General features: G+C 37.0%; 1 protein-coding gene across 1 annotated transcript in view; it reads left to right on the top strand.

The window, feature by feature from the left end:
- The window catches only part of rnpc3 (RNA-binding region (RNP1, RRM) containing 3), a 32863-nt gene extending 14687 nt beyond the window's left edge, over nt 1-18176 (top strand). The window contains exons 8-16 of the mRNA XM_039735533.1: nt 1463-1593; nt 2833-2958; nt 6273-6406; nt 7356-7532; nt 12240-12334; nt 12455-12513; nt 12713-12845; nt 15090-15168; nt 18076-18176. Coding sequence (XP_039591467.1) covers nt 1463-1593; nt 2833-2958; nt 6273-6406; nt 7356-7532; nt 12240-12334; nt 12455-12513; nt 12713-12845; nt 15090-15161 — 927 coding nt within the window. The 3' untranslated portion in view covers nt 15162-15168; nt 18076-18176. The remainder of the gene's footprint in view (nt 1-1462; nt 1594-2832; nt 2959-6272; nt 6407-7355; nt 7533-12239; nt 12335-12454; nt 12514-12712; nt 12846-15089; nt 15169-18075) is intronic.
- The last annotated feature ends 9652 nt before the right edge of the window (nt 18177-27828 follow it).

Consider the following 27828-nt stretch of genomic DNA (forward strand, 5'->3'; position numbering starts at 1 on the left):
GGCACATCATTTCATGCAATGGTTACATTCCATGGCCTCCAAGATCCCCAGATTTCACTGTTTATGATGTTTTTTCTGTGGGGGCATCTTAAAAGCCAAGTGTATCGCACAGATCCTACAACCATTGCTGAACTAAAAAGCAGGATTGAAGAGGCTGGTATTCCTCTTGACATTTTACATCGAACAATGCAGAATTTTCACACCAGGTTGTCAGAATATGCATGGAGAAATTGACATATTTTATATGCAAACACTAATACTACTGCCTTGTTACAAATATTTACATCTTTATTTTAAAATTATCATGCTCTGGTTCAGTTTTATCCAATGCCCCATAAAGTTTTTCATTTAAAACTCTTTGAAATTATATATACATATTTTTATAATTATTTTGAGCGTTTTTTATAGTACTAGGGTCTTGTACCATGTTAATCATTATGGATGTAGTGAAAAGTCAAGCAAAATGACACCTTTTTATTGGCTAGCTAAAAAGATTACAATATGCATCTTGCCTGAAGAAGGGGCCTGAGCTGCCTCGAAAGCCATTATATTGTAATCTTTGTAGTTAGCCAGTAAAAGGTGTCATTGTGCTTGAATTCTCACTACTGTATTTTCCATGAAACTTTACTAAAAAGAGAAACAGAAGCACGCATAGAAGCAGCAATGCAGAAATATTTCTAGGGGGTGCAGAGTAAGACATATCACTTTGGAAACTTTTTTTTTCTTTGTTCAAGTGATATCATATGGAACTGATAAAGTAGACATATGAATGAAGTAGTTAACTACAAATAATTACTCTATTTAAACTTGTTGAAAAATACGGCATGTTCTAATTCTCATTAAAAGTAACTGCAAACAATCTGTAGTAATGCAGGATAATGGAAGTTGTTGAATCTAAAGTAAATTTATTGTTAGCATTATTCAATACTGACAGTGATGTTCTAATTCAAAAACTGCTTTTTGGGAAAGAAAAATTTTAAATTCCAAGGAAATTAGGCCGTTTTAACCTTGGTGATATATTCTGCTTATATGTAATTTTTTAGTATTTATTTCATCACAAGATTTTGTGGGTTTCTCTTAATATGAAAATGGAATAATATGAAACAAATTAAAATTATTTAGTTACCAGTCTTGCTTGGTCCTCCTGTATTAAAAGCATCTGTAAAAAATACTTGATGTCTGCTTTGTCTGTCTATGTCTTAGCATTTGCACAGATTCCAGCAAAATATGCAAAAGAAAAAATTATTCTTGCCAGTGAACAACTTTATAATGGTATTGTTTGTTGTGTGATATTACCAATATTCTGATATTATTACCAAAAGCAAAATATCACTAACATTTTGAAAGTGGCAAAATTTCATAGTATTGGTATCTTTTGACAGGGATAAAAATATAAAAAGGAAATGTTTATAAGTCAAGCAAAATAATTATAGTTGTGCATTGACATTATTCTTCATTACAGTTTGAAGATTTTGTTCCTACCCCACCAATTTCAGCACCTCCTGAAAATCCTCCACTACCAGAAGAAGAGATGGAATTTTCAAGTGAAGCAGAATCTGAATATATAAGTGAAGATGATGAGGAGCATGAAAGGTGAGATTATGTTTTATGCCGGTAATGAGTTTTTCTTCAGTAATTACAGGAGGGCTGGTTAAAGCATTATTCAGTTTAAGGTATTTGCTTATTATTTTTCAGTCTTCAATAAAATGTATTGTTTTAATCTCCTTTTTTTGTGAGTGAAACTTCATCTGTGGTTACAAAAAGTTTTGACCAGTGGCTGTTGTGTAAAAAAAATAAATAATAATTTAAAACTTTTATGCTCAAAAAGGAAGAATACATGCAAGGTATGTCTGTTTTAGGTGTCATTTTCTTTCTTTAGTTTAAGGACATTTGCCTCAGGGTACGTCTCTCAAGATCATTTTCTCATGATAGACTGTAACAAAGTTTAGACTAGCTTCTAGAGTTTGGCCTGCGAGTCTTTTAACTTGGCTAAGTGATTTATCCCTTCCCCAACACATTGAATTCTGACAACATCTTCTCTGTGCTTCAAAGAATGTGTCCTCTCATTTGAGACAGCTTTAAAACCTGCTATCCCCAAGACACTGGAAAGTGTTTGCTCTTTGCTAATAATGTAGAATAGCAAAAACTGCTCTTTCAGCGGCTTCCTTTTTATGTGTCTATCAAGAGAATTTCAGGTTCTTTTCTTTTGCTAGATGATACAGTAAGCACTTTTTACTATAATACTATGATTATTATATATACCTTCACGAAAATTTAAAATTAAGTTGAAATCATAATTCTATGTACCCTATATATAAGTTTTTTGTATAACAAATTTGCTGTAATGAGGTACAATTTTATTTACAAATATTAAAACAATGGTATTAATACTCAAACTGCCCTAAAGAGGGAAAAAATGAGAGTGCAAAGAATTAGCTCATTTTAAAGAAAAGAAAATACCTGAGCAAAAATAGTTAATAGCAAAATTGCTTCTTTCATACTGGCCTTGATAAAATTTTTGTTGACCAAATATTTCACTGTTATTCTTTTCTTGAAGGTGCATTTTATAACAAGAACAAAAAAAAAAAACTGTTTCTGTAATATACACTTGTTGCCACTTGTAGGTTTCCTTTTTAAAAATTGGTGTGTAACAAGTATGCTGAGATGAAGGTTTGTGTAGTTATTAAGAGCAAAGGAAGAGTTCTCAGGATCACTGACTATAGTCTTGTGTAGAATGCTTTATGGATCTTGTCCTTAACTTACTGTATATCTGTTTAGTTTGGTTTAGAAAAGTTTATCCCACAGTAATTTTCTCCCTGTTTATTTTAACAGAATGGTGAAACTAATGGGAATTGCAAAATTACCACCTAAACGACAACAAAAGAAAAAATCTTCCACTTCAAGAAAAAAGCCAAAATTGAAGGACCTTCTCTATGTGCCTAAGCCTGATTCTCAAAGGTATTGTATTTTTCATGAAGTGAATGTGTTGAATATGCTAAATACATGGATTATCATTTTGTTTGTTATTTTTTACAGAAATAATATGTTTCACTTATTGCTTGTATTATTGTGAACTCTGTTTATTAGGTTCATCTACTTCCACCCTTAAAGATTAACGCACACACAGATACACACACATACTAGCCATAAAATGTCTCTGGTGTTGCAAGTTGCCAGTCACCCTCCACACACATACCCATAGAAAGCTTAGCCAGATAAAGTTCTTGAGTATTTGCAAATTGCCAATCACTGTGCAATATTCCACATAAGATTCTCTACATAGGGACTAACTATCATAATCACTAACAAACATGCATGTGTTATCGTGACACACAAAATAACAACTCTTGCTTTATCCCAGTTGCTCTAATTTTTGTGGAACAATCTCAGTAGCCTTGATGAATCCTGTGGGTAAGAAAGTAGCAATTTTGCCCAAATTTGGCACCAAAATATAAAAACAGTGTGGTATTTGTTAACATATAATAATGGCAAGTTGAAAATGATATAATAGAAAACAAAATAAGATAGTAAAGTCTGGATTTAAACAGTCTTAGAAAAGCTTATTGAAAATCACAAATGTCGAGGGATGGATGTACTTGGCAGCTTTTGGTGTTGCAGTCTGTATTATTTATAGGTTATGTTTCCTGACATCCAGATGATTTGGTCACGCATATCTCAATCTATAACGTTTGCTTCCTCTGTTGCTCTTCTGTTATCATTCATGTTTGGTTCCTCGGACGAGTTATATTTATGTTAAAATATACACATGGGGATTTGGGACATGTGATATTGCACGCATTTGATTGGATATCTTGTTTTGATGATGAATGTCTTTGATCAAGGTGCTTGATCTTTTAAGTGCCTCCGCACTACTTCCTTCTCAAGCTATAAAATAATTCTTTAATTCCTATACCTATTGCATCCGTCCTTTCACAGGTCATAAATTAATTGAAACCGCTTCTGTGGCATCTGTACTTATTTCTGTTTTCTCTCCAGAGCCTTTAGTCAGTTTCAGTTTTCATTTGCTTCCCTGACCTCCAGGAATACAGCCCCTTTGGCCTGTTGATACCTCTTTGCTGCTTCGGGAGTCTCCTGTGCTGTTCAGACATGGAAGGAGTCCTTTTTAAGCCTGATGGGATCCCTCACCTCTGGTGTCCACCATTGGGTCCTTGGGTTGCCACTTCAAGAGATAATCTCTATGGCCTTCATATTTAAAAAGAGTAGTCCGCCTGGTATGGTGTTATCGTGGTCTCCTCCTGGAGCCAGGCCTAGGGGTGAGCATCTTGAGGCTAGGCCCGCCATGGGGCACTGTCGGGCACTGCCCGAAATGACAATTTAGGCCTGCCCTCCTGTGGGCCCACCACCTGCAGGAGGAATAGATGACGGGTACAGTATGACCTGGGTGGCAGTCAAAGGCAGATGCCTTGGTAGACTGGAACCCAGACACAAACGAAAAAGTAGTAATTCAAAATGAGCCACTACTATACATTCAGCTAAAGAGTGTTGGAGAGCTCGAGAGTGTTCACTGTGCACTATTACCACTTTTAGTAATGGTGAATTTTCTCTTTCTTCCCCTTATTTTCCAGTGATCTGGCTTTGCCTCTGACAGTGCAGTTTAAACTCTTATGTTTTTAACAGAATTTTATAAAATAAAGAAAAGGAAATGGTTGTTTTATCTTCTCTTTGTGACCTTGTAATTGAAGTTTGTAGCTTGGTCTTTGTATTTGGCAAATATATTTTTGTTGCCTCCATTTTGTGTGTTAATAAGGGATAACAAGAAGTACATTTGACAACCTTCACTGTCATATTGGAGCAGGAGTGTTTCTGATGTTTTTTTCTGACACCAGCCTCTTTTAGTTGCCTATTACCTTAAAGTTCTGTTGTTTATTTTTTTATTTTAGACTTGTGCAAGTCCAAGGTTGCCAGGATTTGCCATGATTTTCAGTGTTCATGTAGTGCTGCTTTCTAAGAGAGAGTCTGAACATATAAACATTATAATTATGTTTAATATTCTGTTTATTAAAAAATGTGTATTGGAGCAACCCATTTTTAGAGTGGAGGGAATTATATTAGGTTATAATAAATGTGTTTTATAATAAATGTTTTTCAGCAGTTAATTTAGTAAAAGGATAGGCACTTTCATCTTACCTTTCACAGACATATCCAATTAACATCCTACATCCTTTTGACCTGAGGTGCTTTTAGGTATTTATTTTTCATGACCATATAAAATATCAAATGATCACAGAAGCAGTGTAATGCCTTTTTGATTGATGATGCCACTTACTTCTTTACACATTTTTTCTGTTAGTATTTTCTATTAATCAATAGTTTAATTTCAGATTTCATAAAAAATAAATACAAGTATACTATCCTACTATGAATAGAATGTGCAATTACCAGAAATTGTTTTATGTTGAAATAAAACATGCTTAATGTGTTTTGGTATATCCTGTGTGTAAAACTCCACAAAATCTTTCCTCATTTGCACATACAAACTGTGAGACCATATTAATACCATCCATTCATCCATGGTATTGTTGAAGCCTCTTTATTGTTTTTTGACAGAGTTCTGTGAGTATATCTACAAAAACATTCACCCGTCGAGTTTGTTTACTTTTTTCTTGTTATACATCTACATGTTAATGCATTAAAATATGTGATCTTCCCACAATAACGCAATAAATTCAACACATTTGTGAATCAAAAATATTATTTATTTAAAACACTTATTTCTGCAGACTCAATAACATTTCTTGTTAAGAACTAAAGTTTTCACACCCCATTCACCGAGCCAGTAGTTTTTACATAGTACTTTAGCAGCCATGAATTTTCTTGGCCAGGTCTGCCTGAACTTTGAACATTTACATTTTGGAATGTTTGTCCATTCCTCAATGTAAATTTGCTCCAACTCTCTCAATTATATGGAGTGTGTCAAAAGTAAGAATTTTTCAGGTAATGCTACAGATTTTCAGAGTTGGATTCAAATCTGGATCTGGCTGGGCCATTCCAAAATGCTAACCTTGTGTTGTGTTTTTTTTTTTTTTGTTTGACTTCCATAGTAATTTTTATTTTTTGCTTTTGGTTATTGTTCTGCTGGAAAATAAGTCTTTACCCTATAGGACATGCAAGGTGGCACATTGTGAAAAGAGCAAGGGAAAGTATGGACAATCTTGTCAATAGTAACAGTGTCACTTAATGCAGTGTCAGATTTTAACCATGTATTTTGCCTTTTTATTTCTACTACTAATAAACAAATATTTTACTTGCAGCAATTCCCATTCTCTTCTCCAGCCATCAGATGTTTTTGAACAACTTCCAACACCTAGTCAGAAAAAAATAGAATTTCACATATCATCTCATATTCCAGGAATGCCAGAAGTTCAGCATCTTCAGGAGGTTAAAGGTATAAAGAAAAACTAAAAAGCAAATACTCATTGCAATAACTTCAGTTTTATTTGTTTTTTGCCATGTGTAAATATACTTCCTTGAAATCTCAAATTTGTGATATTTTTCGTAGATGGTTATCCTGTGAAATTAAGTTTCATGTCTGTCCCTGAAATCGGTCCTGGTTGTTACATAATAATAAATCTAGACAGGCTTCTGTCTGTATTATTAAGCCACATTAGTATGATATCCTGTTCCTTTACCAGGCTTGCTTTTTTGAAGGTGAACCTATTGTCTTCATTACAGTTTATAAAACAGTATGAATATCTAGCCTCTATCCTGAAGCTTTACATAATATGACTCATCAGTCGTTTGAAACGGATCCAGCATTACTTCTGTGTTATATGTAAATGGAAACTCTTCCACCTTTTCAGATATGCCTATCTTTTCCTAAATAATGTATTCATCTATGCTATACTCGTCCCAATCTGTCGGATTTAGTCAGATTTCTGTTACTACTTTAATATCACCATTATTTGTTGCTTCATATAACTCTACCTATTTATTTTATTTTGCCACTACTAGAGTTGAGGTAGTTTTTAATATATTAACTGATTTTATTTCAGCTTATTCACTTTGGTCTAGTTATCTTTTTAGTTAAAACTACTGTTTATTCTTTTATGTAAGTTCTAAAACTTGCCTATCTTAAACTCTTGACCCCAAATCTTTAAACAGTCCTCAACTAACATACTGATAGTTTTCCCAATCCAACTGTGCCCTTTCCATCTGAATGTAACTCATCAAAAAGGTACAGATCCCCTCTGCTCCAAAAGGTACCCCATTGTTTCATTAAACCAATGACACTTTCTCCTATACCAAACAGAAAACTGTTAAAATATTGCACACTACCTTAGTTGTGACTGAAAACAGTTTGTAGTAGCATCATTGTTTGTCTTACCTCTTTATAGAAATAGAAAAGAAAGAAGAAGTGAATGTAGTGGAAGAGGACAACACAGGTTTTGGAAAGATCTACCCATCACTGGTGACAGAAGATACAAATGATAGTGAGCATGACAGTGACAGTGATATACCTTCAGAATTCATATCAAGACGAGACTTAGAAAAGGGAAGAATTTCAAAAGAAGGTATCTTTTATCTTTTCTGGTTTGTTTTTTTTTGTTTTTTGGAATTTTGCATTGTATGGTATCTGGCAAAACATTTCCTTGGTTACAAATACAGTGATTTAAAGATATAATATTTTAGTTGTAAAAGTTGGTTGACATATCTGCTGAAAGAAGACCTTAATTAATGAAGAAGCACAATTATTCTGCTTTATCATTCACTTAGAGTTTAGATTTTCTGTGTTGCTTGTATAGTAGTACTATACTCATTCATTTTTTTTCTCCTCATTACTACCTCGTGTTAAAAAAAAATTAGGGAATGTGCTCCCCTCGACTGTCTTGTATACTGAGATGGAGGAAGAATTCATCAGAACCACTTCCAGTTGCACAATATCTCTCAAATATCTCTTTGTTTCTCATCATAACTAATTGATAATATTGATACCCAATCATTTATCTCTATTTATAGTCAAACATTATGTTAAAATGACATTTTCATACATAAGGAGGTCAAAAATGTTTGTGGAATTTTTTTCATGATTACATATGCATTACCTAGATTATGTGCAAAGTAAAAACAGTTGTATTCACCTTAAAACACTGGAAAAAGTTTTAGTATTATATAATACTAGCCAACCCGCGGCGTACCATACGTCGCATAATCAGACCGTTTTTTTAATGATTTTTAAGCACAGGGAGAAAATTAACATTTGAAAAATCGGTAATGTAATAAACCAGCAAGAAAAGCAACATTGTAACAATGCACGGAACAAACCAACACACAGTCGTCCGTGATTGAAAACTGGTGGACCGCCATCGCGCCCTGCCTGCTCATGTGCCCACCTCCAACTCGTCACTTGAGTCGTTGTCGTCTTTGCACAGTCTACATGCACCTTTGACTCACTTTTCATTGCTCTGTGCGGTTTTGGCTGCTTTTCTATATATAATCCACCAAGACACCCGACCACGGTAGTAGCGCGAATTGCTCTATGTAGCGTGTAAAACAGTTTGCTATGGTGCACGCGGTCGTGCGTCGTAACTGAAAACTCGGTTTTTAAAGATTGCTTGCTTCATTGTGTTTTAACCTCAGTTGTAAAGAATTTTTTTAAGGATCACATGGGATACCCTTCACAAACCGTTTTACACGCTGCATATGGCGATTCACCTCCGCGAGAAACATGCCTCTATAAACAGTTAAGGTGGCACGGAGGTACATGAGGCCTCTACGACAGACGAATATAAATGACACCGTTCTTTCTGTGTCGTCGCATCCGAGTTGGTGGGCATGGCTCTGCAAGTTGTCGTCGTATCCAATGGTCTTGGAGTTGGTGGGCGTAGCTCCTCCCAGCGTGCGCCATAGGTGTCTGTCTTGTCAGCGGCTTAGTGAATTCACGCCCCTTCTGGCGTGCTTTCCATGGGTGTCTTGCCTTAGTGAATTATATATATAGATTTGTTGGAATAAATTGCTAAAGGTTAAACTGCATTCAGCAACATTTAATTATGATAATGATGGTAGAAATAAAAAAATCATAAAGTTAAATGTATTACCAGGAGCATGACGGGGAGGTAGCAGCTTATTGTTCCCATTTACATCTTTATATTTACTTGACATGTTAAATGTTTACACGTTATTGTTAAACTGATGATGAAATGAATATTAAACTTAAATAATAAAAATTTAAAATAGTTAATAATTAATTATAATAATAATAATAATTGAAAGACTAAGCCTTATATTGAAAACAGTTTTTAATATCATGTACACATTTATATTTCCATGATGCAAAAAATGTGGGTGGTTGTAAATAAAATACTACTTCCAGTTGAGTAATTTTTCTCAAATTTCATGTCTGTTTTGCTTTTTATCATTATAAATATCTATACACAAATTGAGTCATTTATCTGTAATTATAACCATAGTTTACTTGAAAATTTGCAAAAGTACTCAGTTAAAGTACAAATGCAGGTTGCACAATTTTTCTCAAATTTCTTATCTACTTATTTTTCGTCATTTCTGATATCCACACAAAATTTGAATCATAAATCCTATCAACTTTTGGGTACTTTACCTGAATACATTTCAGATTTTTTTCAAGTAGACTATGGCCACAAATAAGGATATATTATTTTTGATTTTAAGCAGGTGTACAACAAGTGAGGCCTGCAGTTCTTTAGACGTTGTCCTGGGGTCTTCTGTGACCTCTCGGATGAGTCGTCTCTGCACTCTTGGGGTAATTTTGGTCGGCCGCCACAGGAAGGTTCACCACTGTTCCATGTTTTTCCCATTTGTGGATAATGGCTCTCACTGTGGTTCGCTGGAGTCCCAAAGCTTTAGAAATGGCTTTATAACCTTTACCAGACTGATAGATCTCAATTACTTCTGTTCTCATTTGTTCCTGAATTTCTTTGGATCTTGGCATGATGTCTAGCTTTTGATGTGCTTTTTGGTCTACTTCTCTGTGTCAGGCAGCTCCTATTTAAGTGATTTCTTGATTGAAACAGGTGTGGCAGTAATCAGGCCTGGGGGTGGCTACGGAAATTGAACTCAGGTGTGATACACCACAGTTAGGTTATTTTTAACAAGGGGCAATTACTTTTCACACAGGGCCATGTAGGTTTGGATTTTTTTTCTCCCTAAATAATAAAAACCATCATTTAGAAAACTGCATTTTGTGTTTACTTGTGTTATATTTGACTAATGGTTAAATGTGTTTGATGATCAGAAACATTTTGTGTGACAAACATGCAAATAGTTTTTCACACCACTGTATATACAGGTAAACTTGACTGACTTACATACTAATTATGCAACACTGAACTTGTTGTCTTTTCATCTTGTTGGGGATAAATCTTCTCTTCTCATTTTAGAACTTGTACAGAACAAAAATACCACTGTTTATAATATTTTTGCAATACATTTGCTGAAATTAGAACATACAGTGCATCCGGAAAGTATTCATAGCGCATCACTTTTTCCACATTTTGTTATGTTACAGCCTTATTCCAAAATGGATTAAATTCATTTTTTTCCTCAGAATTCTACACACAACACCCCATAATGACAACGTGAAAAAAGTTTACTTGAGATTTTGCAAATTTATTAAAAATAAAAAAATTGAGAAAGCACATGCACATAAGTATTCCCAGCCTTTGCCATGAAGCTCAAAATTGAGCCCAGGTGTATCCTGTTTCCTCTGATCATCCTTGAGATGTTTCTGCAGCTTAATTGGAGTCCACCTGTTGATTGGACATGATTTGGAAAGGCACACACCTGTCTATATAAGGTCCCACAGTTAACAGTTCATGTCAGAGCACAAACCAAGCATGAAGTCATACCTGTGAGACAGGATTGTCTCGAGGCACATTATCTGGGGAAGGTTACAGAAAAATTTCTGCTGCTTTGAAGGTCCCAATGAGCACAGTGGCCTCCATCATCCATAAGTGGAAGAAGTTCGAAACCACCAGGAATCTTCCTAAAGCTGGCCGGCCATCTAAACTGAGTGATCAGGGGAGAAGGGCCTTAGTCAGGGAGGTGACCAACAACCCGATGGTCCTCTGTGGAGACAGGAGAACCTTCCAGAAGGACAACCATCTCTGCAGCAATCCAGCAATCAGGCCTGTATGGCAGAGTGGCCAGATGGAAGCCTCTCCTTAGTAAGAGGCACATGGCAGCCCGCCTGGAGTTTGCCAAAAGACATCTGAACAAAATTCTCTGGTCTGATGAGACAAAGATTGAACTCTTTTGTGTGAATGCCAGGTATCTAATTTGGAGGAAACCAGGCACCGCTCATCACCAGGACAATACCATCCCTACAGTGAAGCATGGTGGTTTACAGCGACAGGAACTGGGAGACTAGTCAGGATAAAGGGAAAGATGACTGCAGCAATGTACAGAGACATCCTGGATGAAAACCTGCTCCAGAGCGCTCTTGACCTCAGACTGGGGCGACGGTTCATCTTTCAGCAGGACAATGACCCTAAGCACACAGCCAAGATATCAAAGAAGTGGCATCAGGACATCTCTGTGAATGTCCTTGAGTGGCCCAGGCAGAGCCCAGACTTGAATCCGATTGAACATCTCTGGAGAGATCTTAAAATGGCTGTGCACTGACGCTTCCCATCCAACCTGATGGAACTTGAGAGGTGCTGCAAAGAGGAATGGGCGAAACTGGCCAAGGATAGGTGTGCCAAGCTTGTGGCATCATATTCAAAAAGACGAGGCTGTAATTGCTGCCAAAGGTGCATCGACATAGTATTGAGCTAAGGCTGTGAATACTTATGTACATGTGATTTCTCAGTTTTTTTATTTTTAATAAATTTGCAAAAACCTCAAGTAAACTTTTTTTACGTTGTTATTATGGGGTGTTGTGTGTAGAATTCTGAGGAAAAAAATGAATTTAATCCATTTTGGAATAAGGCTGTAACATAACAAAATGTGGAAAAAATGATGCAATGTGAATACTTTCCGGGTGCACTGTATATGCACATATAGGCATATACTGTGTTGTCCTCAATAAAAATGATTGCTAACTAACATTAAATCTTCATCAGGAAGTAAAACCTTGTTAAAGTAATAATGGCACCTGTGGCAAGTTACCCTGAGTAGTCAATAAATACATAAAACATTTACCAGCACCTTAATTTATTGTTGTGTAATAGACTGTAATAATGCAATGTTTATTTTAATTCATGTTACTCTTTAAATTTTTACTTGTTTTTCATATTAAACAGAAATGAAGAAAATGTCACTTTTTAAACATTATGAGCCTGGAGATCCAACCTGCAGACTTTATATCAAAAATGTTGCCAAACAAGTTGAAGAAAAGGTAAGATGACATTGCTGGATAGTTTAAGCAAAAAAAAAGAAGATTATAGAACTTTAAGCGTGATGTGTATTTTTTTTTTTACTGAATGCAGCTAACGTGAAATCTTTTTCTACTTTTTAGCATTTGAAGTTTATATTTGGAAGATATGTTGATTTTACATTAGAAGCTGAAAGAAACATGTAAGTGTAAAATACTTCTTTGAAATAAATATTGTAGAACAATGTATCCAATAAGCATTATGTAGTATAAATACTTCAATAAATATATGTATATAAATTGCTCCCTCATCTACACAAAACTGAATTTGCTAATTATTACTTTGGGTAACTGGTATTATGATAATACAGTATATGGTTTGGCTTTTTATCTCCCATTTAGGTTTGATATTGTGTTGATGAAAGAAGGTCGGATGAAAGGACAAGCATTTGTTGGACTTCCAAGTGAGAAAGCAGCAGCGAAAGCTTTAAAAGAAGTTCATGGCTATGTACTTTATGACAAGCCAATGATTATCGTATCCTTTTAAACAGTGTATATTTATTTCATATTGGTTACTTGCAGTATAATCCATTCAGTAGCAAGAACTTTGAAGTGTTGACATGCAGTTTTTGTATGGCTGTGTAAATACCGTCTGGAGTTACACTACTGAAGACTTGCCTGCTAACTGCTTCCTTTGTGTGTGTGTGGTACAGACACAAACATTAACCAGGTTTCCATTCAAGGAGTTTTTGTGAAAAAATATTTAGCGCTTCAAATTTTAGTTGATGGAAATGCTAATTATCGATAAAATGTTGTACATGTCGACATAATATTTTTCCATTTAACTTTAGCGCATAAATTCCATATCGATACTTCCGATGTCGCAAAAACTACATTGGAAACACTTTTTGTCGGAAAAAAAGGGCTTTAACGCAAATAAATGTGTCACATGATACATTTTCATCACGTGCAATCAAAACGAGAATAGCGGAGCGGTTCGCATGGTCTGATGAAGAGACTCGTTATTTCTCGTGATGAGCCAATGCAGTAGCGGATAGGCTGGGTCTCCTGCTACTAAACGGGGTACCTGAACTCCCTCCACATCAACTGTAGCCTGGAGGTGTCTCTCAGGATGTCTAAATAATATAAAAACCGCAAAGGTAATTTACTGTGCCAGTCAAAATATTTAATAAACCGTGTGTTTCATTATCTAAACATTTTTTTCTTATTATTAAATGGCAGATGTTTTAGCATATATGAGAAATTCTCTCATTAATATTAACTTTAGTTTTTTGATTAAACGTCGTTATTTTGTATTAATTCAAATTTCAGTTTTAATTAAAAACCTTAAGGGAAGCAGGTTACAGTACTAATTCAGTTGTTATCGCACTGAGAAGGGATGTTGAAAGGTAGGCTCACCTGTACAGATCCGATGCTGCAAACACAGCTGCATCATGGGCACTTCCAGGAGTGCCAACGCAAATGTCTCGTTCATGCACCTGTCATCAACAAGGGCCTGGAGAACAATAGATGGCCACCCTTTGCGATTAATGTAATCGCGTAGCCTTCCGTCGGGGGAAGAATAGGCACATGCGTGCCATCCAGCGCACCGTAAATCTGTGGCACAAGATGCACCAAGGAATTGCGGTATGCAATTTCATTGGCCTCCGCTACAGTCGGAAGTCTGATATAACACCGCATTAATTTTTCTTTAATAGCGGTGCACACAGCATATACACATCGATGGACGGTAGTTTTACTAACCCCGAAAGTTTCTCCAACTACTCTATACTCGGCGCAGGTTGCCAGCTTGTAAAGGGCGATGGCAATCCGCTTTTGGGTTGGAACCGGTGGTCGGTGGCAACCTGTGATGGGCGCAACATCAGGACTGATGAATCCACACAACATCTCAAACGTCGTCCGTGTCATTCTAAAATGTTGCAGCCAGAGATTTTCTGTGAAGTGTCTCCCACCACCTCCTCCCAGAAGGTCTTATTCCGTCATCTCCCATACCCGTGGGTTTCGTCGCACTGGGGTACTTTTTTCGAGCTCTAGGGCTATCAGACAAGCAACTGCTTCATTCTGCTGTCTTCTTTGAATATTATATACAATTCCAATTATTTGTGAAACTGAAATAACAGTAAGATGGCAAATTTCAAAAAACTGTCTGAATAATCTCTCCATTTCTTTGTTTCTTTGTTTAGTGGAGGGGGTGTAACGTGGAAAACAAAAGGTAGATAATTTGCGACATACACAAAATTATGTATGGAAATGGCTCAAGGGCAGATTTTTTTTCGCGATACAGCAAAACTTATGCGACAGTTCGTTTTGGAGGGGATGACGTCATCACGCACACCATTTTATCGATAAAAAGCTAGTTTGATGGAAACAAGCTGGAGACAGCAAATTTCGCACATTTTTTTACGTACAGTATATTCTGTTTGTCGATAACAAAACGTCACAAAAAACTGGATGGAAACTTGGCTGTGTTTTATTCTATACTTGGTATTAATGTATAGGCTGATAATTGAACCTAGGCTATTTTAAATAAAAGGATTCAGTAAATACCAAGATGAATATCTGTATGCTACATTTGTCAAAATTAAATTTATAATGATTAACCAAAAGGTACGGTTGGAATTCAACGACAAGACAATGTTAACAAAATTGTTTCTCTATAAGAACTTGTTTGATTGAAAGATATTAAAGACATTCTTAACCATGAAGTGCAATTATATAATCCTAGTACTTTTTACCCCTTTTCCTTAATGAGATTTAGCAATATGCAAGATCTGCACGGCCAAAGCCAGATTCATCTGATCCCAAAAGACGAAAGGGTTTAAATCTATAAAATATAGGTGAGGTGTTTTTCATTTTAGTTTTAATGCATAATATTGTATATTTTAGCGAGCAGTGCAGCCAGCATCGATCCCTACAGGCACCCCACTACTAGATTGTTGTACCATGACCATTGTTTTGTGCATTTAGGCATTTTCTATCCCTATTTACTAAAGTTTAGAATCTCTGTTGCCTTTCATCAGCAATTAGTCTCTCATACAGCACAAAATCAAGGATTGTTTAAAACCCAAGGTATATAATATTTTATGTTGACCACTGCCAAATATTTATGTTGCTTGCTCAAACAGTTTAGCATGATAGTTATGGAATGCACAACCTTCCTTAGCAGTAACATATACTGGAAAACTGTGGTTCTATTTTGACTTTTTTATTATTATTATTATTATTGCTTACATTATTTTACAAGTAATATAGGCTAACCTAAAAGGACTAGAGATACTGGGCTGTAGAGGGTCATTTATATAAGAAGTAACAGTGTGGTTAAGTTTTTATTTGTTGGGAATTTGATTGTCTTACAGAGATCACTAAATGCACATGACGTTAACGTTGTCTGATCTTAAAGATGTATTTCTTTCTATACAGTCTCTGTTGCACATCACAGTCTATAGTGTACTCTTAGTTTAGTATGACCTAAATATGGCTTCTTAATAGATGACAAAGCAAATGTGTATACAGTTATGATATTGACTTTTGCCTAAAGAAACCTCTTGTTTGTTCACATTTTAATTTATTAGTCCTTATTCATTTTAATAAAGTAATCAATAAAAAATGTTTTTTTTTTTAACATTGTTACAGTCTCATGGCATCTCCTGACCTCTAGGAACACAAAAGCAGCATAGGTGGGGGAAAATAAATGGCATTTAACATATTTAAGCAGTCATAAGCAATTTTATCTGGGTTTCTTATGTGCATTGTAAGCAGTGAGAAGTGTACAGTAAACCCTCCTCGATCACGGGGGTTGCGTTCCAGAACCCCCCGCGATAGGTGAAAATCCGCGAAGTAGAAACCATATGTTTGTATGGTTATTTTTATATATTTTAAGCCCTTAGAAACTCTCCCACACTGTTTATAAATATTCTCCGCACAGTTATACAGTAAACCCTTGTTTATCGCGGTTAATCCACTCCAGACAGATAAATGAATTTCCACGAAGTAGGATTCTTTATTTATAAATCTAATATTTTCGCAGTTAGAGCATTGAAAACCTGTTTACGACCTTCTAAATACATTTTTTAACATTATTAGAGCCCTCTAGACATGAAATAACACCCTTTAGTCAAAAGTTTAAACTGTGCTCCATGACAAGACAGAGATGACAGTTCTTTCTCACAGTTAAAAGAATGCAAACATATCTTCCTCTTCAAGGTGCGTGTCAGGAGTGGAGAATGTCAGAGAGAGAGAGTAAAGTAAACAATCAAAAATCAATAGGGCTGTTGCGCTTTTAATTATGCAAGCACCGCGATAAAGCAGCCGGAATGAAGGGATCAATATGAAGGTAGTCTTTCAGCATTTTTTACAGGAGCGTCCGTATTTTCTAAGCAAACAGCTTCTGTGCAGACAGCACCTCTGCTCACAAACAAAGCAAACAATCAAAAAATCAATAGGGCTGTTCGGGCTTTTAAGTATGCGAAGCACCACTGGACAAAACAGCTGCAAGGAAGGAAGCAATGTGAAGGTAGTCTTTCAGCATTTTTAGGTAGCTCGAACACCTCCTCCGTCAGGCAGAGAGAGTGAGAGAGACAGAGAAAGCAAACAATCAAAAATCAATACATGCTGCTAGAGCTTTTAAGTATGCAAAGCACCGCACGGGAAGCATATCGTTTATCATCGAGGAGTTTTATTTAATACGTGCTCTGATTGGGTAGCTCCTCAGCCATCCGCCAATAGCGTCCCCTGTATGAAATCAACTGGGCAAACAAACTGAAGAAGCATGTACCATAAATTAAAAGACACATTGTCCGCAGAAATCCGCGAACCAGCGAAAAATCCATGATATATATTTAGATATACTTACATTTAAAATCCGCAATGGAGTGAAGCCGCGAAAGTCGAAGCGCAATATAGCCAGGGATCACTGTATTAGTGTTATAGTTTCTCTTATCCATCATGTCAGTTTTTGTACCCAGAAACTTTTGTGAGGGACTATATTTTCAAAATGTTAGATATGTTTGAGTTTTCACATGCATTTTTAAAAGTATAATATAACAAAGCATGTAAATTGCAGAAGTACATGTGGTGCCTTTTTTAAAAAAATTTGACTTTATTAGAATATATACTTATTAATACCTTAATTTTTAGCTAATTTGACAGCCCTACCTTTTAGTGTTTGGATTTAACCCAATTTGATTTTTTGATGTATGTTCATCATGTAATTTATTATGTTGTGAATGTGGGTTTGTTGCATACAGTCCTCCTGTTTTGTAAGTTAAATCAGTATTGCTTTTATATTAGTACCACCAAAATCAAGCTAACAAGGGATGAAAGTGTCTATCAGGCAGCGTGGTGTAGTGGTTAAGGCTTTGGACTTCACACCCTGAAGTTGTAGGTTTAGTTCCAGTACTGACTCTCTGTTGAGCGAGTCACTTCACCTACCTGTGTTCCAACTGGAAAAAACACACAAAATGTTTGTAAGTCACTTTAAACAATGGTGTCCGCATAATGAGTGAATGTACTGTATTTATACCTCAGTGAAGGAAAATGATTTATTTGTGGGATTTGCTTACTGGGATATAATATGACAAGTGTCAAATAAATATATAATATATATAATATGTGTGTGTGATATTTGAAGTTATTTGAGTTACCAATCAGTATAAATAACCTTTTATGTGTTCTACAGTATGTATTAAAAGGATAGTAGTTTAATTGTTTCACAGTACTAATCTGCTATTTAACATTTATTTCAGGATTATTCTGTTGAAGCTGAAGAGTTTTTTTCCTCAAGCCTACATTGACCTTTGCCTAAGAGAAAAAAATGTATAAATAAAAATGCCATTGTTTTAGTTTATTTGCTGTCAAAGTTGTATTCATTATTTGTTACTTCAAATGTTAACAAAATATGTAATTTGGCCAAGGGTGTCTAAACTTCTGAATGGATCAGTATATAGATTTAACAGTAGGAAAAATTACATTATGTATGTTTTTAGTGTAAGAACAATATTTTGATCTTCTGCAGTCCCATAAAAAAGTTTTAACACAACATAATCATAAATGTCCTTAAAAGGAGTTAAGGGAAGAAAAGTGTCAACTAAATTGTTAGAAAACATTTTAGTAGTAGTGATGTCATGTGAATAAACTAATTAACTTACTGTAGAATACAGCCCACAATATCACAGGGTCTCATCTTTGTGCATTTATGGTTTATAGTTTTATAGTACTGTTTAGAGTTAATTTAACTATGCTGTATTTGTAATTTTGTTAAACAGGTGACCTTATAATAACTAAAACAATTTGAAGCTAAGTAGAATTCAGTTTGACTTATACTAAGAACAAGGTGAACATTTGTGTCTTTAAAACGTGATCAACCACAGTAATGTTTACCAGATAGTAATTATTTACTGAAATCTCATTAAAACACAGCAGGAGGGTGGAATTGTAAAATCAATGTAAAACAAAGTTTGAGATAAATAAAAGCTAACTTGTAAGCATCACCGTGCCACAAGAAAAGCACAGAGGAAAACTGTGCCAAAGTGAATTTCATGCCATCATTATGTCTGTGTTTTCAGCATGACAAGTCAGTCAGAACATGAGCAGCAGTGTGATGCATCCTAGATTATCTCGTCTTTGCCTTAGTTGCAAATTCCTCAACCTGTCAGTTAATGTAATTATACTTGGATACTTTAGTCATGTGGTTGAAAAGTGAGGATCACACACAAGTTCCTGAGACCACCGTATTTTCAAATTTCTGTTATATGAAGTTGTGCCATTCATAGGCACTAGTATAAGGTAGAATTTCAATCCCAGAGACTAGTTGTTTGTTTAATGTTTAAAACAATAACAATACCTTAAAGGCAGGATTAACTATTTGCTAACTCTAAAATCAAAGCATGTCATCAGACAGATTTATGGTGAGGAATCTTTATCATTGCACTTTTTAAGAAGTTAGTTGTTTTCCTCTCTCTCCCTATTAGTCATGTTCCCACCAATAGGAAATATTTTATAATGCATTTTTAAATGCACTCCCCTTAATTTCCACTGGTGTCCTTGAGTATATGATTTACCTTAAACTGAAAGAATGTTACTGGGTCTACTTTATCGATGCCTTTTAAGATTTTAAATACCTGGATTAGGTCCCCATGCAGTCTCCTCTGCTTGAGACTAAACAGGTTTCATTTTTTTTGCATCTGTCAGAGTAGGACATGCCCTTAAGTCCTGGGATGCACTGGGCAGCTCTCTTGTGCACAACTTCTACTCTTGTCTGTATATCTAATTGAGGTTTGGATATTATTTTTTAGTTTTGTATGTAACACGTGTGATAAATCATAATAACGTCTCACTCACAAGTTTTGCGCACCTCAGCTGGGTGTCCTTTTGATATCTTATTTGAAAGAGCAGGGTGTGGATTTCTTTTAAAGAAACCCAAACATTTCTCAGCATGCTTTTCATAAGTATGACTTATTATTTGTGTCCTTTTTAGTTCACTGTTTTTGATGTGCAGTTCTGGCAAAACAAATGTATGTATGAAGGCTGCCTGCTACTTTTTTTTTTCTTTTTTTTTTGTGTTTTTTCTTCCTTCTTCTCATTCATTTTTTTGTGCACTGGTATTATATCACATAATGTATACCCAACTGTATATTATTAATTTTTATGTTTGCCTTTTTATTGTCACATTACAGCATACATATTACAAGTGAGAACCAAATTAGCATAGTGTTCAGATTGTGCATAATAGGCATATATATATATAATTCAGTCTCAAAACAGATCCTTCCAGGAGCTAACGCTGCAGTACAGTTGTCCTGATGGTAACATAGAGAACCATGTGTGGCTTCGATGGTTGGGGGTCTTTTGATGATGTTTCCTGTTTTCTTTACAAAAGACTGCCTAGTACAGGGGTGGCGAACTCCAGGCCTGGAGTACCGTATTGTCTACAGGTTTTCATTCTAACCCTTTTCCTAATCAGTGACCTGTTTTCACTGTTAATTAACTTTTTCCTCATCACTTTAAAAGTCCTGTTAGAAGAGTTCAGCCCTCTGAATTGATTCCTTTTCTTCATTAAATGACAGCCAAGCAGAAATGAGATATGAAACTAGCTAATAGATGACCAGCTAAACTGGGGCCTTCAAACTCCAACCAATTTCACTCCAATCACTTTCTTAACGAAGCCAATTCTTGCTGTTAATTAAACCCATTATTTAATTCAATGGCTTGTTGCTGCTCTTATTCTGCCAATGCACACATTTTGAAAACTGTCGTTTTTCTGTTCTTTCTAAGAGCACCGTCAAAATGTTGTGGTGACCTGAGAGATCAACCTTACCAAGACCATCCCCTCTCTTTAATTTCAGATATTGTGTAATGGGCATAGGTGAGCTGGTCATGTGGTGGTTTGTTTTGTATCTCATTTTTGTTTGGCTGCTAATTAAAGAAAAAGAGACAAATATGGGGCCTGAGTGGAGTTAATTAAAAGAAGTAATCAGCAGAAAAAACTGATCACTAATTAAGAAGATGGTAAGAATGAAAACCTGCAGCCACTGCGGCACTCTAGGCCTGGAGATCGCCACCCCTGGCCTAGTATATGCAGTAATCCTGGAGGGAGGGACACTCACCTCCATTGATGTGTCCATCAGACCACACAACCCTCTGCACAGGCTTGTGGTTGAAGGCTGTGACACGTCTAGTTAGAGTGCTCTCTGTGACCTTCTTGGAGTACGTTCTGAGAATGCCGGGACTCATGCCAGACCTCTTTAGCTGTCTGAGGTGGAGGAGGCACCGCTGTGTCTTCATCATTACTTTTTTGTATGTACAGTCTCTGTGAGGTCCTCATAAAATGTGCACATTAAGGAGCTTAAAACTGCTGACCCTCTCCATAATGGTCCCATCGATGTTAAAAAGAGTGCTTCTGAAAGTGCACAGTTACCTCTACAGTCTTAACCACAGTGAGAGAAAGGCAGTTTTCCTAGCCCCATGTCAGATGTGGATGTTGAGGGGAATACAAGCAAGGACTCTGTACACACCCCAGGGAAGCACCATTGTTGAGTTTGAGAGGGGAAGGGAGTAATTCTCCCTGCAGTCTAACCACCTGGCACCAGTCTGACAAAAAGTTTAGAAATCTACACAGGCAGCCAGTTAGACCCAGTTCTCTGAGTTTGGTATTAAGTTCTGAGGTGTGTAGGAGGGAGACACCAGAGAGAGAGTGTCAGGTTATTGGCGCGCCAAGGCGAAAGCCCCATTTAATCTGTATATGTTCCTTTGGCAGGAAAGCAAACCGCAAGTGGTCCTTTAAGCGTACTGGCAGTGGTGCCTTTAAACAGGCAGTTTTCCCTCTACAGCTGTGGTGCTCAAAACCCACTGGTGGTCCGTGAGCCTGCACAAGGTTGTCCATGGGCTGACCCAGATAACTTTCTTAGATGAACTTCCTTGCAAATAGAGCGACACAGAACAGCTCTAAAATCAGATTAAATTACGGTAAATAAACTTTATTAATCCCATGGTTAAATCCACATGCATGCAAAAGCAGAAACATAATGGCAAGGATACAGATTCACAGGGCAAATAATACAGCCAGTCAAAATAAATAAATATATAAAATAACCAACAAAGAGCGTTGTGTCTGTCTTTATTACAGACATCTTTGACTTTTGCTCTACTCCCTATTGCTGTCTTTAGACAATTCTTTAATTTTGCAGTCTTTCTCCTCTCTGTTTGGAGAGATGACCTTTCACAATGTCAGTCCCTTAACTCCATATGGCGACTGACACATGCCACTTCTGTTGTATTAATTATCAGCCATCCTGCCATAACACCACCTTCAAGGCTGACAGTTTTTCATGGATCACTGGCTGAAATCTTGAACTTTGCAATGTAAATCCAGCAATGTTAGGTTTTAATAGGAGTACCAGAAACTCCAGCAGATTTGTCTTCAAGCAGGTTTGAGCACCGTGATTTTCCAATAGGGATGGTGTACACCACCTGGACCTGTGAGATGACTGCAGGTGAGGGGTTGAGACTTGCAAGCAAAACCAAATAAAATGAGTCCACGTAGTTGTTCAACTTTTCTTCTCAATTTGGATTAGGACTATAAAAAGATTCTTTCAAAACTGAAATTGAGTGAGGGGCAGTGCACGCTTTTGTGGTCCTGTTCAAGTTGGGGGTTTTTGTCACTTTTTTCAAGGGTCACTATAGCATTTAAAAAATTGTTAAGGTGTTTTCCAAAAACATCCCTGAACTAATATGCTGCCTGCAGTCAGGTTGTTCATCTTTGCATCATTACAGTATTTTCACAATAGTGTATACATAATAGCTATTGGAATAATTGTAACACTGAATTTATGCAAGATCAGTCATCCGGGAGGAGCTCAGAGGAGCATTGAGAGGAGTCCGATGAGGTGGCTCGGCATCTGATCAGGATGCCCTTTGGACGCCTCTCTGGTGAGGTGTTCTGGGCACATCTAACTGGGAGGAGGCCCCGGGGAGGACCCAGGACACGCTGAAGGGACAATGTTTCCTGGTGAGCCTGGGAACGCCTCAGAATTCCCTCGGGAGAGCTAGTAGAAGTGGCCAGGGAGAGGGAAGTCTGGGCATCTCTGCTCAAGCTGCTGCCGCAGTGACCCGCTCTCGGATAAGCCGAAGAGGATGGATGTATTTATGCAAATTGACTCATGGGTGTAAGTGGACTGCCATTTGACAAAGTAGTCCTCAGTAAGAAACACTTTAAGAACAACCACTTTAAAAGCTCAGAGTCCAAAGTGAATGTCCACAAAGTACTAACACTGAATTTCATTTTACTTTAACTTACTACAAACAGCAGTGACGTTTACAAGTTGCACATTTAGATGACCCGTAGAATGAATTGAATGTTTTTATTTTTGGGCTTGTTTTCTCTATTGCTTGAAGTGGAATAAAATAACTACTGTGCTTTGGAGGCCTCTTAAATGTGAACTTTATCTGTTTAAAGTAAGCAGAGATGCATATAAATATAAATTATTTCAAAGATTGGAGAGTCCCTTTAAAGGTTTGGAGCTGCACATGTGTATTACAATGGAGTAGCTTGAGGAAGACCTGTTAAGTTTAAAGTTACACCATTTGTCCATCTTGTCTTGACCCTACTTCTCTCTTCCTCCTTTTTCACTTCTAGCAAAGCAACACCTACACTCAGTCACACTGGTTGGCACCATCACTCAGGCATATAGCACTCTTGCTAACCATTGAGCTTTCACTAACGTTCTCTTTCCATTAATAACGCACCTCACTGCACACGCCAAACGTGATCAGGTCTCATTTTTCCTGTCTAGATCGCCACCTCTTTTTCAGTCATCTGTTCTCCCTGGAGGCCAGTGGTGTTGTCAATCAGTTCTGCTACATCCCTCATTTGCATGAAGCCATCTCTAATACTTTATAATATAATATTAATAAATTTCAACAAATAAAACATTACCAAATTTCAATCAAATCAGTCAAATCATTTTTAAAATTTTGGTGTATTTAGTTTTTCGATTGTGTCATCTCTAAATATTGATATAAGATCAAACAGTTGTAAACTCCCTTGAAAGATAAAGGAAATTCTAGCTGGCTGAAGTGGGAGATGCTGTACATGCATGTAAGTTTAGATACATTTTTTTCAACCTGTATTCTTACTGAATTTCTTGATTTTGCAAACAACTTCAAAAGTTATAAAAATAACATTCACTAATATCAAAGAAGATTGATCTGCCTATTTCTGATGATCCTTACTTGAATAAAAATTCAATGGCAGAGTCCAAGGACCTCTATCAGCTGTTTGTGTATGTACTGTAACTGTAACAAAATCCTTTAAAAACATATATACTGTTTGTATCTAAAGGGATTGGATGTTTAAAATTTTCATTATTGGCTACTGTTTCAAAAGGACATTGAATTAACGGTTGCCACAGAATATACACACACTACTATAAAGAAGTAGGCATGATGATAAAAAATATTTTTTATTTTGCTTTTAGAATTTTCATATTTAGCTAGTGTTAACAATGATGTTCATTAAGTTATGCTTTAAAAGTGTTTTTTAATTAATATTTACTTTAGATGAGATGTTATAAAGAAAATTCATGCACGTAGATTGGATTAACTTGAAGTATGCAATATTCAGAAATTGCCCCAGTCTGTGTAAAAAAAAAAAAAAAGGGCACATACTGACTGTAAATGAGGTCAATGTTAGATAAAGCATTAGTATTTGAGATAAATAATAATAATAATAATAATACATTTTATTTCAAGGTGTCTTTCTAAACACCCAAGGACACCGTACAAATGGGACTTAGGGATGGGAGCAACCCAAGTACTTTTTCCCTTACACTCAAAACTCTACTTCGTAATTTTTGAGTGTACAGTCGTGTGCCATCACTGGGACTGCACAGAGTGGGCACACATAATAGTATCTTTCCTGCAGGGACCAGCGCAGCACGCCAATTATGGCCTGGACAGGGAGGTAGCCAGTGATTATGATAAACTCAAAGCCAAGGTGCTGTTGAGATATGGCATCACTCTAAACCAGCAGACTAGGGCCTCTCATGAGTGGACCTTTGATCCCAAAAAACCTGCATGTGCCAAGCTTATGAAATCTGGGGCCGTGTAGTTTCGGTGGCTAAAACCAGAGGCCATCTCCTCAAAAGACATCATGGAGTTGGCCGCCTGTGACTTCCTCATACAGGCCCTCCCTGAACATAAATAAAAATCAATGGATGTCTTGATTGCAGCCTTCGAGCAACACCTTGCTGCCTCTCAAGTCGAAAGAACAGAAAGTCGTGCTGAGTGGCAAAATCACAAGAAGGAAAGGTTGCAACAAGGGAGCCCTCTCAGTTCAATTCTGACCCTATGGCGTGTCTGAAGGAGAAGCCACCCACACCACCCCGCTGTTTCAAGTGTGGAGAGCTTGGCCACACAATTCCCAACTGTCCCCGTTTTGGCGAGTCCATGGACTGAAGTGGGGCCAAAGAAGAGAAGTATTGTTGATTAGTGCACCCTCTGTCTTTTCCGAGAGCTGAGGTGACGGTGGTTGTAAAGGGGTTTAAAGTGTCGGTGTTTATTGATTCTGGTAGCAGCATCTCCATCGTAGCTTGACAATATATACTGACTGACTTGTATCCATGGGAAAAGCTGGTGGTATGCGTCTGCCCGATGTATTATTGCTTTTAAGGGATTCACAAGAAACCTCACACCGTGGTTACGCCCGACTGTTGACGTAGCAACTCAGAAAGGACTGACGTTTCGCCATCAATGTCTGATGATGTAGACCAGGGAAAGGCGTGGTGTGACAGAGCATGGCTTCCTTCATTGAGTTGGCACGTGATCTCCTTACCCAATTACAGTTTCAGTTTAGACAAACGCCTGCCTCTTTCAAACATGAACAATAGAATGATGATTCCCTAAAGCGTGCCAAAAATGTGATTGTCCTAATAGATAGCCAATCCACAAATCATCCCATACCACAGGAACCTCACTTTGTCCTAGAAAAGGAGGTTGCCAAATTACTCTCTATTAAACATTTAAAAGACTCCATATACTATCCCCAAACGGACTGCTTAGTAGAGCATTTTAATCAGATGCTCAAACAATTGCTGCATAAAGTAGTCAGCAAGGATGGAAGAACCTAGGATCAGTTAATCTCCCTCATCCTGTTTGATTTATTTTTATATACTGTAAATGTCCATCTATTTTCTTCATATGCTATACTGCAGTACTGGCCTCAAGGCAGCAGCCAACCCTGGACAAAGGTACCAAACGACACTACTATTGTGAAAAAAAAAAAAAAATACTACAAAACATAATACAGACAAGAAGAACAACATAAAAATAAATAAAATTTAAAATGTTATTGCACTAAAGGATATTGCACATTTAGCCCACTTTATAGAAAAACAGTATATTATATGTAAAATATATATTTAGAAATGAGATAAATGACATTTGGAACCTTTGGCACTTTGGAGGGATGGCACCCCTCGATGTTCATAGCTTGTAGTCAGTATTAGACTTCGATGACCGGAAGTCCCCCTTGGTGTCAAGAGCACATGTCCCTCTGTGCACATACCTTGAAATTTACTAAGCACATGCCCACTAGCTTTCATAAATGGGCAGGGTGCGGAGTCCTGTTCTGTGTCCGGAGCGTGTGCATCTTCAGTTGCATAATTGGTGCCACTCAGGGTACAGTGATCCCTCGCTATATCTCGCTTCAACTTCCGCAGCTTCACTCCATTGCTGATTTTAAATGTAAGCGTCTGAAAAATATATATCACGGATTTTTCGTTAGTTCGCGGATTTCTGCGGACAATGGGTCTTTTAATTTATGGAACATGCTTCCTCAGTTGGTTTGCCCAGTTGATTTCATACAAGGGACGCTATTGACGGATTGCTGAGAAGCTACCCAATACGTATTAAATAAAACTCCTCAATGATATACAATATGCTTCCCGCGCAGTGCTTCGCATACTTGAAAGCCCAAACAGCACATATTGATTTTTGATTGTTTGCTTTTCTCTGTCTCTCTCACTCTCTCTGACATTCTCTGCTCCTGACGGAGGGGCTGTGAACAGAGGGGCTGTTCGTACACTGGCCTAGAGGATATGGATGCTACCCTAAAAAATGCTGAAAGACTACCTTCACATTGCTTCCTTCCTTGCAGCTGTTTTGTCCAGTGGTGCTTCGCATACTTAAAAGCCCGAACAGCCCTATTGATTTTTTGATTGTTTGCTTTCCCCTCTCTCTCTCTCTGACATTCTCTGCTCCTGACGCGCACTCCTTTGAAGAGGAGGATATGTTTGCATTCTTTTAATTGTGAGACAGAACTGTCATCTCTGTCTTGTCATGAAGCACAGTTTAAAATTGTGACTAAAGGGTGTTACTTCATGTCTAGAGGGCTCTAATAATATTAAAAAACATATTTAGAAGGTCGTAAACAGGTTTTCTATGCTCTAACTGTGAAAATATTCGATTTATAAATCCTACTTTGCGGAAATTCATTTATCGTGGTAGAGTCTGGAATGGATTAACCGTGATAAATGAGGGTTTACTGTACATACTGCAGAATTTATGAGGAATACACCCGTTACCATTTCATAAATGATGCCCAAACAGTATTACTAGACTTTGACAACTGGGTCATCAGGGTCACTCTTGGTGTCCTAAACACATGCATCTTCAGTTGCATAATTGGTGCCACTCTGTGTGGACCCCATGCCCCTTGGGTCCTGGAGCACGCACCCCTTCACTTTCATAAATGGCCCCCTTAATGCATTGACTGACTCAGGCTGTGATCATCTTTCCAAATTTTTGGGTGAGGGCAAAAAAAGCTGCCCATGTCACCCATACATAAATCCACTACTGCTTAGAGTGCTGACTTAAAATTGCCAATTGACGAAATCTGCATACATTTGGATTGTGGGAGGAAAACCCAAGCAGGCATGAAGAGCACATGCAAGTGGCACATGGATAGTGACTTGGTTGTGAAATGATCCCTTATCTTAAGAGCC

This window comes from Polypterus senegalus, chromosome 14 (genome assembly GCF_016835505.1).
Source record: "Polypterus senegalus isolate Bchr_013 chromosome 14, ASM1683550v1, whole genome shotgun sequence".
Lineage (NCBI taxonomy): Eukaryota > Metazoa > Chordata > Cladistia > Polypteriformes > Polypteridae > Polypterus > Polypterus senegalus.